The 18,753-nt window shown below is 40.5% G+C and overlaps 1 protein-coding gene, 4 non-coding genes and 1 pseudogene across 8 annotated transcripts; 5 read left to right on the plus strand and 1 right to left on the minus strand.

The window, feature by feature from the left end:
* Positions 1-5,553: 5,553 nt before the first annotated feature.
* On the minus strand, positions 5,554-11,353 carry LOC132490514 (putative uncharacterized protein MSANTD5; annotated as a pseudogene).
* A 597-nt stretch (positions 11,354-11,950) lies between these two features.
* EIF4A2 (eukaryotic translation initiation factor 4A2) lies at positions 11,951-18,194 on the plus strand. Of its 4 annotated transcripts, none has more exons than XR_009532600.1 (12): positions 11,952-12,014; positions 12,826-12,874; positions 12,962-13,094; positions 13,387-13,526; positions 14,275-14,443; positions 14,546-14,655; positions 14,899-15,042; positions 15,361-15,498; positions 15,744-15,833; positions 16,056-16,135; positions 16,582-16,688; positions 17,408-17,499. XR_009532600.1 is itself a non-coding variant. In XM_060099272.1 (11 exons), the coding sequence occupies exons 1-11, from the start codon at positions 11,986-11,988 to the stop codon at positions 17,550-17,552; spliced, it is 1,224 nt and encodes a 407-aa protein (XP_059955255.1). In that variant the 5' UTR covers positions 11,951-11,985; the 3' UTR covers positions 17,553-18,194. The 4 variants fall into 4 exon arrangements, 2 of the variants coding, with proteins under 2 accessions (XP_059955255.1, XP_059955254.1); XR_009532599.1 differs by having other exon boundaries at positions 16,582-16,692; positions 17,408-17,498; XM_060099272.1 differs by lacking the exon at positions 16,582-16,688 and having other exon boundaries at positions 11,951-12,014; positions 12,829-12,874; positions 17,408-18,194.
* LOC132491495 (small nucleolar RNA SNORD2) lies at positions 13,217-13,285 on the plus strand. The gene has a single exon (XR_009532708.1). It is a non-coding gene; the product is annotated as a small nucleolar RNA SNORD2 (small nucleolar RNA).
* Positions 15,091-15,269, plus strand: LOC132491491 (small nucleolar RNA SNORA81). Its single transcript, XR_009532704.1, has one exon. It is a non-coding gene; the product is annotated as a small nucleolar RNA SNORA81 (small nucleolar RNA).
* Positions 15,548-15,679, plus strand: LOC132491463 (small nucleolar RNA SNORA63). Its single transcript, XR_009532681.1, has one exon. It is a non-coding gene; the product is annotated as a small nucleolar RNA SNORA63 (small nucleolar RNA).
* Positions 15,860-15,999, plus strand: LOC132491477 (small nucleolar RNA SNORA4). The gene has a single exon (XR_009532693.1). It is a non-coding gene; the product is annotated as a small nucleolar RNA SNORA4 (small nucleolar RNA).
* Positions 18,195-18,753: the final 559 nt, after the last annotated feature.

Consider the following 18,753-nt stretch of genomic DNA (forward strand, 5'->3'; position numbering starts at 1 on the left):
GCAAAAGATAGGAGGCATCTAAATATCCATGAAGGGGATGAGTGAAAGGAACTGTGTACATCCATACAACAGGATAAAATGCAGACCCAAGAAAGGATCAAGAAGCCTATCATACACTGATACAGAATCTGTATCTCCAAAATATATTAAGTAAAAAAAATAAATTAATAAAAGAAAAAGATACAGAAGTAAACTATGCTATCACTCTCTGTAAAATAGACATGCATTTCCTTGCTTATGTATTAACAACTATACCTAAAGGATACAGAGGAATAATATTATTGGTTGAATCTGGGGAGAAAATTAGGTGGCAGAAAGACAAGAGTAAGAGGATGGCTCTTCACTATATACACTTTTGTACCTTTTAAACTTTAAGTCTTATAAATATATTACCTATTCAAAAATAAAAATAAGCATTTTTTGAAGGAGATAATAGTAAATGTTACCAATTGCAGAAAACCTCATCCATAGGCATTTTCTACACCTCCACCAAAGTTCAATTGGTATCCCAATAAAATCCATTTAGACTATCTCTGAAATGATCCTGAGACTATGAGAAATAGAAAGAACATGGCAACTGAATTATTCTATAGAGGTAAATGAGGAAACCCAAGTAATTTTCTGCAGATGAAAACTTTTTTCGATATGTAAGTATACATATATCAGAGTGCTCTTCTTGCTATGGGTTTTTTAAAACTTTTAAAATTGTGATATAATTTTAGACTTACAGAAGAATTGCAAAAATAATACAGATAGTTCTTGTACACCACCTTTCACCCAGCTTCCCCTAATGTTAACATCTTGCATAATCATATTACAATGATCAAAGATAAGAAATTAGCATTGGTGCATTACTACACCACAGACTTCATTCCAACTTCCTGTGAGATTTTAAATTATGTTTCAAAATCTACTTGATTCAGGCGACTTCCCTGGTGGCGCAGTGGTTAAGAATCTGCCTGCTAATGCAGGGGACATGGATTCGAACCCTGGTCCGGGAAGATCCCACATGCCACGGAGCAACTAAGCCCGTGAGCCACCACTACTGAGCCTGTACTCTAGAGCCTGCGAGCCACAACTACTGAAGCCCGCACGCTCTAGGGCCTGCATGCCACAACTACTGAGCCTGCATGCTGCAACTACTGAGCCTGCATGCTGCAACTACTGAAGTCCACGCGCCGAGAGCCTGTGCTCCACAAGAGAAGCCACTGCAATGAGAAGCCTGTGCACCACAACAAAGAGCAGCCCCCGTTTGCCTCAACTAGAGAAAGCCCACGCACAGCAACAAAGACCCAACACAGTCAAAAATAAAAAAATAAATAAAAATAAACCTACTTGATTCAAAAAGCAAGCCATTAAGAACATAAATATCATTTCTTTCTGTTACACAGCAAAACAAACTTATTTTTTGTCTTTAGATTTTAATTTTTGTCACAAATATTTTTTGTAAGTGTTCAAAATAGCTAGATAGTATTCTGAAGATTTTTAAATGTTTGTATAGGTGTACAATACGGCAAACTGAATTCCTATTGGAAAAAGTGGCATCTGTAGAATTGTGGATTTGGCTTAAGGGACTTAAATTATGGCCTGAGAGAAGTATTCATGTTTCATCAATTGATCACAAGCTTTTGCTAGTCAAAAAATTTGTGAATTAGCCACTTAATTAAAGAGATTTCAATTCCATTCCTGAGTCTACCATCAAACGCAGTGGTTCTCAAAGTGTGGTCCCTGGACCAGCAGCATCAGCATCAGCTGGGAGCTTGTCAGAATATGTGAATTTCCAGTCATCTGTGTTTTAGCAAGCCCTGGGTGATTCTGAAGGCTAAACTTTAAAAATCTCTGATTATAAGTGTTTCAATGACTACAAGGAAGGGAGAAGCAGAAGGGAGGAACTAATAGAGAACAGGAAATTCTCAATGGAACATTCAACCTGCCTGCTTGTTAACAGGAAGGCCTTGGTTCAAACTTTACTTGTTTGTTTCCAAGAAATAGATTGTACTTCATTTCTCTTAAATACAGACTTACCTTTGCTATACATCAAGGCTTCACCTTTGACCTGAGTGAACTGGTTCCAAAGACTACAAAATGATTAATGTAGAACCTCTGCATTGATAACCTCTTCTGCCAGAAACCGATTTCATCACTTTCTCATTGGGAAATGAGTATAATAACTCCTCACTTTGCACAGTTCTGATATGCACAAATTTCAGTCACAGCGGTCTAAATTAAGACCAGTCCCCCAATACCTGTGAGTAATGACATAGGACAAACTTCACTGTCCTCAAAGCACTAGGGAAATAAGAGATGTGTATCATGATCTGTAGCCAATCACATCAATTCTTTCAAAGTCTGTTGATGACTAGTCACCATGCATTTGTTATTCAGTATGCAGTTGCTGCTTTGTCTTCCAGTGATAAAGCCCACCTGACATTTTACAAAAATGAATGACTGAAAGAATTGTCCAAGAAAGATTAAAGTGCAGCACAAAAAAAAAAAAAAAAAGGAAAAGTGATATCGCTAGAAGTGAAGTGAAATTGGAAGTGATTAGAAGATACCGCCGGGGAATGTTGACACCGCTGCCATTCTTGAGACTCCAGGCATGCAGTCAGGGGAACTTTGTGAAGGTGAACTTAGCGACATAAATAAGGAAAGTGGTTGTGACACCAGGGATGAAGATGTGCCAGTGGAAGTGATGTCTGCAAAATCCTTCATGTTGAAGAATCCTCAGAGAGATTTCGTAACATAGAAATCACAAAAGATAAAATCTTGGAAGCAAAAAGTTGTCAGATTGTACTCCACTGAGGGGGGGAGCTATATAAGTGGATTGGTGGACTTTCAGGGAATTAGGAGCTGAAAAATTGTGTAGTAAGTTGGAAATATTTTAGTTCAGAGATTGTTGTTGTATCTCGTATGTTACCTTTGCTGACAGAAAATCAAGTCACAATCAAGCTAAGAAGAGGATTATAACCCGGGACACAGATTTGCAGAAGCTCTGACAACTGTTCCACTGGTCAAGAGTTAGAGGTGCAGTTTTATACATTCCTGAGACAGAATTTATGTATCACATTTACAGGTTAGCATTGTACATCAAGTTCATCAGAGATGTTTTGGTCAGTTATGTGTGTACAGAGTGAGCCTTTGGTCAGTGTGACCCCCTGTATGGGATAAAAAAGAAATATTAACCTTAAAATTACCATGCTGGTGTCTGAAGAAAGGGACCATTTTTCTCAACAGTTGATTATATCGTCCTGCTTTGAGGAGGTCTGGTTAATGTATCATGCTGATGCACGTTGGGAAAGGCCCACCACAAAGAGGGGCGTTTTTCTTTTTTCTTTCCATCTTAGTTTGATTGTCTTGTCATAGAAAAATTATGATTTTTCCTCATCACCTTTATCATCTAAAGTTTGACTTCTTTCTGGTTGTCATTCTCAGTAAGTTACTGGTCTGGTAATAATTAAATTATTGTCTATTTTTTTCTGAAAGATATAAATACTTGTGAATTTTCTTTAGTAAGCTAGCATAGGATTTTTGGCTCTTCTCCCACATTTATGGTGGTTAAAAGAAGGAAGGGGAGGAGAAAAAGGAGAGGACAAGGGAAGGGAGGGGGGAGACTGGAGAAGAAGAGGCGCTCTGTCCACCCACCCACCCATCCCCCTTCCAGATTATTCTTTTATGGTATTTTATCCTTTTCTTAGGTGTTCAGTGTCTTATTCATTTTAAATGTTCTATTTTGTGTTCTCTTTCAGATAGTCTTTCTAATACCAGAAGTTCATGGCCACCGAGTCCTACTGCTTGTTGTACGTGCTGACTCTTAACAGGGTGAGTTGTCTCCATGTATGTTTTGATTATGATCAAAACATATGATCTGTAGCAGGGCTTGCTTTTTCCTGAGAGAACCCATTGTGCCCTGGGTGAAGAAGAGTCCTGGCAGATCCATCCTCTGTTGACTTCCAACAAGAGTCTTGGGATGTCACTGGACTTGGACACATTTTTATATTAAATTCCCACCTTGGGGTTGAGGGACTTCATTGGTAAAAGAAATTCAATCTCCAAACCTCTATGAGAAACTGGACTCTAAGATGTTAAACAGGGGGGAAACTGGGTAAGGGGTATATGGAGGAACTCTGTGTACTATCTTTACAACTTTTCTACAAACCTAAAATTATTCCAAAATAAAAAGGTGATTTTTCAAAAGGGAAGCCCTTAGGTTAGACCCGTAGGTAGCCATGGAGTCAGCTTGCATGCATTCTGGTCCTGTGTTCATTTACATCTTCATTTTGTGTATCTGCAATATCCCTTTTGCCTTGCAAGTTCAGCTATGAATTTAAAATAAATTTTGTTGTAATTCATCTAGCACATCTGAGAGTTATTACAAGTAGATTTTCAGATCACATCAGTCCACTACACATGGAACTTAATTTCCTATTTTCTCTTTAATCCACACAAATCAAGCTTTTATCCCCACCAGTGAAACTGGTCCAGTCAATCTTACCAATAACATTCATCTTGCAAACCCACTGGTAAATTCTTAGTAGTCAGATACTCAGTCTTTTGTTAGCATTTGAATAGTTGAGCATGCCTTCCTTGAAACCCTTTATTCTCTTGGTTTATCAGACCTTCCTCTTATTTCTCGTACTTCAGTGGCCTCTCCTCAGACTTTTTTGTGGTCTCTCTCCTTTGCTGACCTTCAGATGTTGAGTGCCTCTGGACTCAGTCTTCCACCCAGTCTCTTATAATTCTGCAATCATTCCATGGGTGATATTATTCAGTACAGTGATTTTAAATATTCATGTCAGGACTCCCAAATTGAGATTTTAGGACCTGATGACCTGATTTCTTCTCCTACCCCTGCCCCCCTGCTTCAGGTCCCCAGACTCATTTATACAACTGCCTACTCAATATCCCTGCTTAATGTCAAATTTAATAAAGCCCAAACAGAACTCTCCATCTGGTGCCAAAAATAACAGATATGTTGTTCAGTATATGCCTGTGGTAGGCCTTGACCAGGTCTGGCAATGTAGCAGCAAATAGAAAAGTAAATCACTGTGGCATAGCAAAACCTCCTTATGGGGACTTCCCTGGCGGTCCACTGTTTAAGACTCCGTGCTCCCAATGCAGGGGCATGTGTTCGATCCCTGGTCAGGGAACTAAGATCCCACATGTCGCAAAAAAGAAAACCTCTTTATGGAGTAGTAGGTAGACCTCTGAGTGGGAACATGGCCCTTCCCCAATAATAGTATGAGATGGTAAAACCACAGTTCTCTACATTGACCACTAAATTTCAAGTATACCTTCATAAGGGCCTTCAATCCAGAGATCTACTATTTTATCAATACTATCTTTGGAGAGTAAACTTCTAGACTAGCTGGAGTAAAGGAGAGAAAGTTGCCTAACTACATGGAGTAGGGGAGGAATTCCTAAAGTCTGCTTTTTATTTTTTTCTCATTTAATTTCACATTTATTCTCATTGCACTGGGCTGGGAAAGGAAGGAGTTGTGAGTGTATAGAATTGCACTATTGCACTGTCTTTCAGACAGAATTGGGATCCAGGTTCTAACTTCCTTTGAGTTCAGGATCTGAATCAGAGTCAGAGGAGGTTGGCTGCAGCTGGAGGCTGGGAGCTGCTAGAAAAAAGGCAGGGAACAGGAATGTACTTGACCTCGGAGAATTCCTGTTCCCGGGCTCCCATCCAGGTACCTGAGGATCCTTCACATAGATCACATGTTGGGCAGGTGGGCACAGCAGCTCCCCAAAGGGAATATGACTGGCACAGGCCTGGGACTGGTATTCAGGAGGTGGGAGGCTGGCCACATGTGCACAGGGAGGACCTAAGAAGACATTGTCCAACCATCTGTATCCCAGGATCCTGTGAAGGGGCCTCTCCATAAGGACAAGGCCAGGGCTTGCTCCTTGACTTCTGGTTGGCCTCATGAATAGTGGAGTATAAGTCATGCAAATTTATAAGCATCTGGAGACATTGTTGCCACTCTTCTTTATGCCCCTGTGCTTGCGACCCTGGGCAATTGCTTTTGGCTGTACATGAGTCTTCTCACCATTTCATATTCAAGGAATTCCCATTCTTGTAGGAAACTCCCGATTTCCTGGTCACTCTAAGGTTTAATTAACTGGCTTGTTGGCTTTTCTGATCCCTGGGTTTATTTTTCCTCCTTTACTTCCTGGGGGGGTTGCCAATGATTTCAGCCTGAAGTGTCTATTTTTATTCCTGATAAAAATGTCTATTTTGTTTTCTCTGTAGCCACAGGGTTCTAATCCAGGGTCAGCAAAGAGCTGGTGTCCAGGATCTTTTGAGCATGGGCCACTGCCTGTACTCCTTGCTTGGCCCTTGCAGTAAACCTTTCTCTGCTCCAAACCCCGATGTTTCAGTTTGTTTTGGCTTCACTGTGCATTGTGCACATGAACCTCGGTTCGGCAACAAAGGCACTTACTCTGGCATGCTGGAATTCAGCAGAGCCTGGACGTGCCCGAGTATAGAAATGTGTTTGCTCCTCTCTGCTCTGGCAGTTTCTAACTGCTTTTTCAACAGACTTTCAACCAGTGTTCATGTTTTAATCTCACATCCCTACATCCAAAAAAACATGGTCCTACCAATTTCCGAGTCTTGGTTGTTCTGCAATACAAATGAGGTTGCTTATCAGCTTTCCGCACTCTGAATTTAGGACTAAGTTTTCTCCCATCTGCTAATTTTCTCATCATTTTCTCATTTGCTTTCCAATTTAAGTTTTGTGAGCTGTTGTCTCTTTTCCAATTTTCTTGAGTGTTTATGTCTTTTCAGCAAGACTTTTTACCATTATTTTGGTGATCTTTCAAGAGATGGCAGAGGTTAAATATCAACCTTCCAACTTTAACCAAAATCAAGACTTTAATACATAGGGACAAAGGTCCCCATTTGAAGGAGGAGGGTGGGATGGAGCAAAGGCGGGGCCACTGATACCCTTAGGAACCTAACAATCCACCTAGATCCAGGAACTATTCAGAGTTGCCTGGGAAGCTTTGAAAACTCAGTTCACACTAGGTAGCCCAGGGGGAATTCTCATCACAGTTCTCTCAAGGAATGCATTCAAATGCAAGCATTTTGAAGTAAATCATGTAATCTCTTTACAGTCTCTGTACAATCTGTACAAATCTCTGTATAATCCCTCCACAGTTTTTTACCTCTAGGAACCAGGGTCACTGCAAAGAAGGAGGGCAACCCAAATTGGAAAATAGGTGCCCCAAAGGAAAATTTAGTACCTATTCCTCAATCTGTATTCTGTTGAGAGTCTATCCCCTCAGTGATTCCCACTGTCCACAGGTATCCATCTATCTTATCAGACAGCCTTTGAGCTGATTAATCTAAACTCATATAGAAATGCACTCCCTGACTCTACTTTTTAGCCTCAGAACTTCATTTAGTTTGTTTGATAGATTTTCCTTTCTTTGTCTACTTCAGTGAGTCTAATAGATTGAACAGCTAATTCCAAATTAGAGAGAGCAGGAAAAAGAAGCAGCTTCCCATTCAAGGTCCCAAAGGATCTTCTGCCTTTCCCCTCCTTGGCAAGACAGGGAGTTCAGTCCCAAGTGTCTCCTTGCCTTCTGGAAGGAGTTTACCAGCTGACTTTACCACAGCACCACCTTGTCCAGGAACCAAGTTTTGAGGTGTGTTTAGAGTTAAATCTATTAGAATCATCTTTTGTGTTTTTGTTTTTTTACTTGCAGAGCCAGCAGAAAGGCAGCTAAACACAGGGTCTGGGTTTTTTTCATCAACTAACAGACATCAGCTTATAGAGAAAGATAGGTCATATAAAGTCAAGGCTATTAAAGTCAATTACAATTTAAGTGAACAAATTACATTTCCTACTGCAAACTCATTCTGCAGATTAAAGAAACACTGCAAAGTTATATTTGCTTTGCAGTAGAAGGGAGTTTAAACATGAATGATCAGCTCAGGAAAAACAGCTAGTAGCAGCGGACATCTCAGGAAAATTTTCGGTGTTTCTACTGAACATCACAAGAGACAGAGCCTTACAAATTATAATTAAATATGACTTTTCCTCCACTGGTCTGGGCTGCTTATTCCTGATATCACCAGAGTGTACATATTCCTGGTTCTTGACTTCTGAGCTTACTGTGGAGGATAATGATCAGCCTAATACTTTGAAAATTTCAAGTATTTAATGTAATAGGTTTCTTGACCACCACTCCCGCCAAAAAATGACATTATAGCCCATATAATTTCTTTTATTTGGGTCAGTTGTGAGTATAAAATTTTAAAGTTACTTTTCAAAGGAATTTTAAAGGAAAATAAAAATAGAAGCCTCTAGCAAGCAAAGGGGCACTATGCCTTGACCACCTTCTCTCTTCAGACGCGAAGGCCTTCCCAAACAGAGACAGTCTCAGGGAACACCAGCTAGTTATGCATCACCTCAGCCTTTCTACGGGAGTCAGGAAGATGACAGAGTGCCCACCCCCTTTATTTTTTCGAAGTCCTATTAATATAATTTAAAAAAAAGTTTTCATCAGAAACAACTGACAATTAATATTTAGTTGGTTATTTTCAGACTTTAGTTGGCCTATCCTTCAGAATTCAGAACTGGAAACCAAGATCTAATTTGCCTCTGCCCTGGTCTGGCTAATGACTACAGATTTAGTAGGCCTACAATCCATCTGAAACAGTGTATCCCAAACAGAAAAGTTCAGATGAGCTATGTTGACACACAGTATTTATTTTGATTTTTTTTGGTAATTACTTTAATCAGTATTAGAAAATACAAGAAATTAAACCTATGATTTCACTCAAGCGAAGTAAATGCAAATTGACTTAAAAATTAGGTAAATAATTCAGGTGGTACTCAAGTATGGCAAAAATCATGAAGCCTGAATAGGTGAAGAATGGCTGGATTTATTCCAAGGAAATGAGGTCTATAAACTGTCACTTCACTTCTACGTCTACTGCACCCGTTTCAGATGCAAGGAGTGGACTTAAGGACCACCACCACCCAGCTTATGCTCCAGGCCCACTTTCAAATGTGGGCAAATTCACCATATGAAATTCACAAACAGCATCAGCAGAAGTAACAATACCAAAGCAACTGATGGAGCAGTGAAGAGGAGGAAAATGCTGAGCTTTTTTCCTTAATGTAGCAGGGTTAGGAGAAATTTTATTTTTAAAATGCCCTTTATTGTTCTTAAAGTATTGTTTGTGCAAACAAAAAACATAAAAACTTGCAAGTAGAACTCATTTTGTTTTACAGTCCAGACAGTTTAAAAGAGCTTCTTCTTAAAAGTACCTTTATGTAAATCGTCACCATTTCAGTAAGTAAATGCAGGCCTATAAGTTCAGGGGATAAAAATGGTCACATAAGCTGAAGGGGACATCAGGATGTGTCCTTTTTTGAATATGAATAGCAGGAGTAGTTTTACTCTTTAAAAGAAATTAAAACAGCATATCAACAGTACAACTCACTGTAGGAAATAGATAATATCCCTTCATCTTTGTAGTTCTATTTATTCTTCTAGTTATTCACTCATTCAATCAAAAACATTTAAGGGCTTACTATATGTCTAAGGAATTACTGCCAGCAGTGAAAAAATTCTTTTCCTCATCAGTTTGTTTTACCTAAGAATAAAAGAATTAAAAACATCATTTTGCCATTTTTGGATTAAAATTCACAACTTCCTAGAAGCTATTCTGGATCAACTCTACTCTATGCTAACAATGCCTTTACTGTCTCTTCTTGGTTCTTATTTTATACAACAAAGTTGGTTGCTGTGGCAGGCGGAATAATGTTCCCGCCAAATAGGTTGGCTTACAATCGCTAGAGGGCTTTACAATTGTCAGCGGAGGCTACTGGAGAGTAAAACTAAACTAGGTGGTCACACAGGGAAAGAAGCCGAGTTTTAGCATCATTTGCCATATAAATGGCCTCACATGTTCCAGGTTAGCAAAGAAGCAATGTAGTTGACTTAGAGATAGCCATCTAATTTTAGATCTCAGGTAAGCGGGAGAAGTTTCACAGTATGCTCTGTGTTGATATGCAAAACTTTGTTAATGTGTATGTTTTGTTTGGATCTTTATCTCATATTTTACTTACTAATGCTATTTAGTAAGCACTTGAGAATGTGGCAAGCACAGCATTTAATAGAAATACATGGTAGAGTTGCTGGCAATGTGGGTCTGGATTTTTGCTGAATTTTGGATTAGGAAACTTTCTTACCTTGAAACCCCTTGAGCAATTATGACTTAAACCAAAGTTTAGCCCTTGATTATTTCCTGTTAAGGGACTCTGGAAATCCTCCACAGCATGTAACAGTAGTGCTAAACCTAAAGAAAACACTCAACAATTAGGTGTTGTTGATTGATTTCACCCTATGGTTGATTGATTTCACTCTGTAGACTCAAGTGAGACTAAATTGTTGGCCATTTTTCTCATTTAGTATCTTCTTCAGTTTCCTGGATCCCAGGAGATTTTTAGTACGTTTTGGATGAGCCAACAAGGATCTCTGACCTCCATTCTCAGAAAATGTCTGGCATTACCTCAAATCTGGATTTGAACATTATAGAGGGTGGATAGGGAGCATCATCTCTAGACTGAGGGTCAAGTACGCTTTGTCAGCTTGGTATTAGTTCTTGTCACAGTTCCTAGCATGATAATTTTCAAATAAATAAATGAGTTTTGGCAAAAAATGTAGTATTTAGAACCAGATATTATGTTGAATACACAAATATAGAAAATTAAGTCATTATTTCCCCGTTATCAGACTTTAGGTTGGCCTTCTGAATTAATGAGAAAATGTTTTCTTGAGTATTCGTGTTATCTTGCAGGGTGGGTAGGACTGTATTTTAAAGTTAAATGACTAAAAATACTATTTTTGGTTTTTATTAACGAGCCTGGGTTAGGGCTACAGTTGAAAACCTCTGGAGCTTTACGAATCATGCAGTTTATTTAAGCAGCAAGAGTTGTATTGCTCTCAATTTCACTAAATCAACATTCATTATGTATAAACAATTAAAGCGCAAAAAGCCTTTAAAAAAAAAAAAAAAGACCATAACCGAAACCTGTGTAGTCCCAAAGCAGCATGGAGCTGTACAGGCCGGAAGCATCCATTTAAATTCCTGAGTTACAAGGAACATTACCCCTACATAAGCAAAAGTTTACAATGATTTTATCAGGCATTTCTCACACCTGTTAAAATTATAAGCATTATTTTTAAAAGAGAGCGAGAGAAGACCAGAGGCAACATGAGAAGGAGGTGACTACTCCAGAGACATCTGCAGAGGACACTACATATTTCTTCTCGCCCTGAACGCTGGACGGTAAACTGGATCTTCTGGGGCTTGCTGGGTAGCCGACATTTTCCGTACCAGGAGTTTCACTGTCAAGGTCTGAAGGATGTTAAACGCTTGGGCCAAAGGCCAGGCTGCTCTTTACCGTCAAGTTAAGAAGCGGTGGGAACGAGCGGAACAGCCCGATTCCCCTCCAGTGCAGAGTGTGGACGTGCCTGTCCCTCCGGCACCGAGCACTGCGGGACCGGCGAGCCTGGTCCCACTCGCCGGCGGGAAAGCCGGAGCTGCCAACCGGCCGGCGCGCCCCAGCCTCCCGCCTCCCGGTCCAGCCCGGCGGCCCGGCCGCCTCTGCTTCGGGGACGCGGAAACCCCGTAGGAGCAGGGCGGGCGGGGAACGCGGGTCTTCCTACCGCTTGCTGCAATATTCTTCCGCCGCAGAGCAAAGAGTCCCAACATCCCCCCCAGGGTCTTGGGATGTTCAGCAACGCCGTAAGATGGACAAATAACTAAATTTGGGTTTTCCCACCGATTTGTTTAGGATATTTTCTGAGATAAGCACCCCAGGATCACAATTTTGTGGCTGGTCGAAGAACGACGGGAAAATTCCTCCGCAGAAAACGGGTCCCGGCCGCGAGCCTATAAAAAACGGGTGGTGCGGTCCTTCTGTCTTTCCAGTCGGACACTGAGTGGTTCATCGGATCATGTCTGGTAGCTCCGCGGATTATAACAGGTATGCCGCTTCCTCGGTGGTGGTGGTGCTCTGTGGCACAGGTCCTAAGGCGCCGGAGGAGGTTGTAATAGATGGAGAGGAGGCAGGGAACCCCGGGTTCATAGGCGTGGCTTTGGGATACAGTACTCCTGTGTTTTTCGAGAAGCTTCCATGATAGGTAGGGCCTGGATTGTGGGGAGACGGGTAAGAAAGCGAGGTGGTGAAAGAGTGTTTTCCCGAAGACGCCTTGAAATCGCGGCCGTTTCCCCTGCCCGTACGGACCCCGGCATTTATTGGCAGCCGTGGCGCAGTCCGCAGTCAGTACGGTGTAACTGGGTTGTCTAAAGCTCTATTCGTGGCGGGCGGCGCGGTTTGGGAGCGCTAGGCAGTAGGTTGGGTGGGGCCAGGACGGCAGCGGCGGCCGCAGGCCGGATGGGGCCGGGCCGGCAACGGGGTCCCGGCGAGCCGTTTGGCAAGGCCTTGCCGGGCCTAGGCCCGCGTCACTCACTACGGCTTGCGCATTGTTAGGGGCGGAGCTCGGCTTGTGGAGCTCTCGCGAGACGGTGCACTGCCGAGAGGGGAGCGCCTGGCGCTCAGGCCTGGGGGGGAAGGGCCGGCGTCTGTGGGGCCTTCCCGGGCGTCCCCGGTTCCTAACCTTTGAGCGGCCGCGCAGTACATCGTGTGCCCTGCGGCACCATCTGCCTTTGCTCGTTTGGGAAGTGTACACGTGCGGGGGAGAGCGACCGGATGAGAAAGGGCTTCTCTTCCCCTCAATGTGCAGTTGCAGGGGTTTGGGGAAGGGACGTTCTCCTAACAGCAGTATTTTTGTCAGCAGAGAACATGGCGGCCCCGAGGGAATGGAGCCCGATGGTGTCATCGAGGTAAGAAATGGGTGTGAAATTTGGAACTTTGGAAAGGTGAGTTTGTTCATCCGTTTATTCCTTTTTTTTTTTTTTTTTAACTTTCAGAGCAACTGGAATGAGATTGTTGATAACTTTGATGATATGAATTTAAAGGAGTCTCTTCTTCGAGGCATCTATGCTTATGGTTTTGAGAAGCCATCAGCTATTCAGCAGAGAGCTATTATCCCGTGTATAAAAGGTAAAAGAACTCGTTGGCGCTTCTTAAAAATGAGTTCCCTGTTCTGCATAGGACCTGCACCTTTTTCTCTTTAATATGGGAAAATTACCTTCTGGGGGACTAGCACCTATTTGTATTCCTTAAAGTGAAATGATGGCAATCATCTTTCGGGACTGACCTGAAATGAAGAGAATACTCATTGCTGATCACTTGATTATTTGGGCATAATTCATGTTCCAAATGGAATACGTGGTGTAAACTAGAAGTGGCGGTTTGATGTGGGATCGGTAAATGTGTATCCTACTTTTTTTAGGGTATGATGTGATTGCTCAAGCTCAGTCAGGTACTGGCAAGACAGCCACATTTGCTATTTCCATCCTGCAACAGTTGGAGATTGAGTTCAAGGAGACCCAAGCACTAGTATTGGCCCCCACCAGAGAACTGGCTCAACAGGTATTGATAGTGTAGTTCAAAAAAACTGCTTGCGTGTTGTACAGGTTTCAGGTTTCACAATTGTGAAGAATTTAAAGCTTAGTATAAATTTGTCCTACAGAGCCCTCCTTTTAACTGTCCGTGCATGCAGGGAGTTTCTGTTGAAAGCTAAACAGTCAAACGGGAACTGGGTGTGCAGGTATGGTTTACCAGGGTTGTGTAACAGATTGAGAAACTGAAGTTTTTGTTCAGGGTGGACTAGACCTGTTCTCATTTTCAAGTTTGAATGCAGTTGCGCGACATGAAAACTGCAGTGACATGTTATTTGACTGTCTTAGTAGTTTGTGATGTATCTGTTGCATGCTGTGTTTTCAGAGCTCACTGCCATATTGGTTTGAAGTAAAACCTTGCTAGTACATCTGTAGGGTTTATTAAAGCCAAGATAATATACGTTGCAGTGCTGCGGGAAAAATTAGTTTTACCGCGGTTTACACTTTTCTACACAATGAAGAATAACAGTAGGAAATGTTTTTAGTTACGTAGCTGGTACCTGGGGCAACAGGATCTCAAGTTTGACAAGGCACAGGATGTTTTCAGGGAAGTTTATCTTGAGGCATTTAGATTGGTCTGCATTTTAAGCTCGGAAGTAGTTACGTGCTCTGCATGCATTAAAGCTGTTTGTAGACCAGATATTTACCATTATGCTTTGAAAGTTAAGTCACAGAACCAGTAATTCTGCTGGATAATAATTAAGGCTTTTGGCTTTCAGATCCAAAAGGTAATTCTGGCACTTGGAGACTATATGGGAGCAACTTGTCATGCCTGCATTGGTGGAACCAATGTTCGAAATGAAATGCAAAAACTTCAGGCTGAAGCACCACATATTGTTGTTGGTACACCAGGGAGAGTGTTTGATATGTTAAACAGAAGATACCTTTGTAAGTATTGCTGTCGAGTATAGTTTGGTTTTACTATTATAAATAAAGTAAATAGCATGCCTGAGAACCTAGAGATGATAGTATGACTTTTATTTTAAACAGCTCCAAAATGGATCAAAATGTTTGTTTTGGATGAAGCAGATGAAATGCTGAGCCGAGGGTTTAAGGATCAAATCTATGAGATTTTCCAAAAATTAAATACAAGTATTCAGGTGAGCTTTATTTCACTCCCACTCTTAAAATAGCTGGAGGTTAGAGTTAATGCAGGTATTATTACAACACAACTGAAGTGTTCTATTGTTCCCCCTGCTTAAAGCAAAAGCAATTGATGCATAACTGTCACAATTCCATGCTCAGACAGACGCTTGGTCTGAAAGATTTTTTTCCTCGAGTATTGTGCAAGTTGTGCTAACTACTTGTGTGACGTGTGACAACATAATGAATTTTTTTTTAAGGTGGTGTTGCTTTCTGCCACAATGCCAACGGATGTGTTGGAAGTGACCAAAAAATTCATGAGAGATCCCATTCGAATTCTGGTGAAAAAGGAAGAATTGACCCTTGAAGGAATTAAACAGTTTTATATTAATGTTGAAAGAGAGGTAATTTGTCTAATTGTCAAACATTAAAATGTAGCCAGTTTTTTTTTTACCTTCTTGAATAAGCACTGTGCTAAAATTACAGAAACTAGGATCACATCTTGGTTTTTGTAATAATGCTAGCAGAGTACACACAAGAAGAAGAGTAACTGCACTAGGTTGTAAAAGACTGGGGTGGACCTCTTTCTTAATGTCCAATGTCCTTTGTCTTAAGATTTGGTGCAATATGTCTTTAGACCCATCTAATAATGAGTTTCTAATGAATGGAAGTTGGAAACAATCATGTTAATTACTGTTAACTTCCTCTTTGAAATACTGTAGGAATGGAAGTTGGATACACTTTGTGACTTGTACGAGACACTGACGATTACACAGGCTGTTATTTTTCTCAATACAAGGCGTAAGGTGGACTGGCTCACTGAGAAAATGCATGCCAGGGATTTCACAGTTTCTGCTCTGGTAAGAGGTATTCTAACATAGTAATGGTAACTGAAGTCTACCTTCACTAAAGCAGGATTTAGACTACAATATAGCTGCTAAGTGCTGTGTTGTCGTTCCCCCTGCTCAAAATAAAGTTGTTTCTTAACTATACCTGTCTGCTGTACCCCTGTAGCAGCCAGGGACGCTTGGTCTCATACATGTTGATAAAATTAAATGTTGATTTGATTGGTGATTCTTTAATTAATAGGTTTGTTCCTTCGCAGCATGGTGACATGGACCAGAAGGAAAGAGATGTTATTATGAGGGAATTCCGATCAGGGTCAAGCCGTGTTCTGATCACTACTGACTTGTTGGTAAGTCTCTCACTGCTCTTCTTAATACACCAAAAGTTTGTTTGGGGGGAAGGTTTTTTAATAACCTTTACCAGTTCTGGGCTATTTGGGAGAATAAAGAAAAGACCACACTCCACAGTGAGCTATACCACTTAGTATAGTTCATTACTATTTTGTGGCCTACATTACATAGGTGTCTAGTTTTTCAATTAGAATATGAACATCGTCGTCATTGTATTTCAGGCTCGTGGGATTGATGTGCAACAAGTGTCATTGGTTATTAACTATGATCTACCTACCAATCGTGAAAACTATATTCACAGGTAAGTAGATGGCATCTTGGCTTTACTGTACTGGTAAAATGCATATTTTGCTTTTCTACTGACTGATTTGTCTGAAAGGTCACCTCAAATCAGGGAATTGAGTAATACGACATAGTAACTTGGTAGGGTGTAATTAAAATTGTACTTGGGAAGATTGGTCGTACACAGTGGGAAAACAGTTGTGAATGTTGCCCAAATTGTGGACTCTATACATACAGATAAGGTTGTTTTAGATCGGTTGGTCTTAGCTTATTTTTGAGCTGTATTTAGTGATGCTCGTGTCCGTGTCCATGCGCTTTCTTGGTGATTCCTCTATAGTTGGGATTTTCTTGGTGTCATCTGGTAGCAATTTGAGCAGTCCCTGGTTTAGTTATAGTGGCTTTATCCCTAAATAAATTGAATTGTACTTTGTTATATGATGTAAAAAAACTTTTTAAAAAATACAGGGGTCGATAGCAGCAGTTGATGACGAGATGGCGCTCAGAAACGGCGTTGACGTAATTTAGGACGTGGATTCATAAGCGAAACAGCACACTGTTTGAATAAAGAGCGAGTCGGTATTTATATTTGTTTTTCTTTTGTCATGATTATTTGATATTTTAAGATGCTCCAGCCAAGGCATTTTGTATACTAGCCTATTAGGTGGTTTGTATTGTCTGGTTTCTATCAGGAAGGTTAGAAAGCTGTTTTTGGAGGTAAACACGTTTGAGTAATTTCAGTTATAACGTGTGAAACTGAGCAAAAAAGCAGTGATAAGTTTGGGTCACCATACCAAATAATTTGTTTTCCCACTGGAAAAAGTTGTAAGTTTTAGACAATAGTTAACCTTGCAGCATTTGTATTTGCAGTTTACAGTTCCAGAAGTGCGTCGAAATGGATTACATAACTGTTCTTTTTGTTTTATCCCTGGTGTTTTACATCTGTCCCAGGCTGACATCTGCTCTTGGCTGGCCCACTTTGGTATGGGCTTTAAATTCACTACCCCAAACACAATACTGTCATCTGCTTTAAAAAAAAAAAAATAATGCTCAAGATACTTGATAAAATCTCATTTTGCAGCCAGACAAGCCTTGAATCCTTTTGGCACTAACTGCAAAGGAAGATTTTTTTCTCTAGATACTGATTAGCAGCTAGTGCTCCAATTAGAAGCACGAACTATAACCTTGATAAGTAAACAGCAGCTGATGGTTAACAAGTGGATCATCATGTTCAGTAGTTCATGCAGCATGTGAAGTAGTATATTCTAATTGCTGATTTCTTTTTCTTACACAGAATTGGCAGAGGGGGTCGATTTGGGAGGAAAGGTGTGGCTATAAACTTTGTTACTGAAGAAGACAAGAGGATTCTTCGTGACATTGAGACTTTCTACAATACTACAGTGGAGGAAATGCCAATGAATGTGGCTGACCTTATTTAATTCCTGGGATGAGATAGTTTGGAATGCAGTGCTCGCTGTTGCTGAATAGGCGATCACAACGTGCATTGTGCTTCTTTCTTTGGGAATATTTGAATCTTGTCTCAATGCTCATAACGGATCAGAAATACAGATTTTGATAGCAAAGCGACATTAGTCGTGAGCTCTTGTGAGGAAAGTCGTTGGCTTTATCCTCTTTAGAGTTAGACTGTTGGGGTGGGTATAAAAGATGGGGTCTGTAAAATCTTTCTTTCTTAGAAATTTATTTCCTAGTTCTGTAGAAATGGTTGTATTAGATGTTCTCTATCATTTAATAATATACTTGTGGACTAAAAGATATAAGTGCTGTATAAAATCAGCCAATTATGTTAAACTAGCATATCTACCTTTATTGTGTTTGTCATTAGCCCGAATAGAAAGGCCTTTAAAACTGATTTTTTTAGAAAGCATTTGAATGCATTTTGTTTGGTATTATATTTATTCAATAAAGTATTTAATTAGTGCTAAGTGTGAACTGGACCCTGTTGCTAAGCCCCAGCAAGCAATCATCCTAGATAGGGTTAAACGTTTACCCCAGTAAAATTGCCATATTGCACATGTCTTAATGAAGTTTGAATGTTAAATAAATTGTATATTCACTTTAAAGGTGCTTTAGTCATTTTATTTTAAATTGTTCACAAAAATACATACTGAATGTTTTTTTTTTTTTTTTTTTTTATTGTAGTCCCTTGCCGTGTTTTATTATTTATTTATTTTTTTTTTCCATTAAATATCATGTATTCTTTTTTTTTTTTTAGAAAGATAATTTTTTTTTTATCAGTTATACATATACATATGTTCCCATATCCCCTCCCTTTTGCGTCTCCCTCCCACCCTCCCTATCCCACCCCTCCAGGCGGTCACAAAGAACCGAGCTGATCTCCCTGTGCTATGCGGCTGCTTCCCACTAGCTCTCTACCTTACATTTGGTAGTGTATATATGTCCATGCCGCTCTTTCACTTTGTCACAGCTTACCCTTCCCCCTCCCCATATCCTCAGGTCCATGCTCTAGTAGGTCTGTGTCTTTATTCCTGTCTTACCCCTATGTTCTTGATGACATTTTTTTCTTAAATTCCATATATATGTGTCAGCATACAGTATTTGTCTTTCTCTTTCTGACTTACTTCACTCTGTATGACAGACTCTAGGTCCATCCACCTCATT

Source organism: Mesoplodon densirostris, chromosome 5, assembly GCF_025265405.1.
Source record: "Mesoplodon densirostris isolate mMesDen1 chromosome 5, mMesDen1 primary haplotype, whole genome shotgun sequence".
NCBI classification, from domain to species: Eukaryota; Metazoa; Chordata; class Mammalia; order Artiodactyla; family Ziphiidae; genus Mesoplodon; species Mesoplodon densirostris.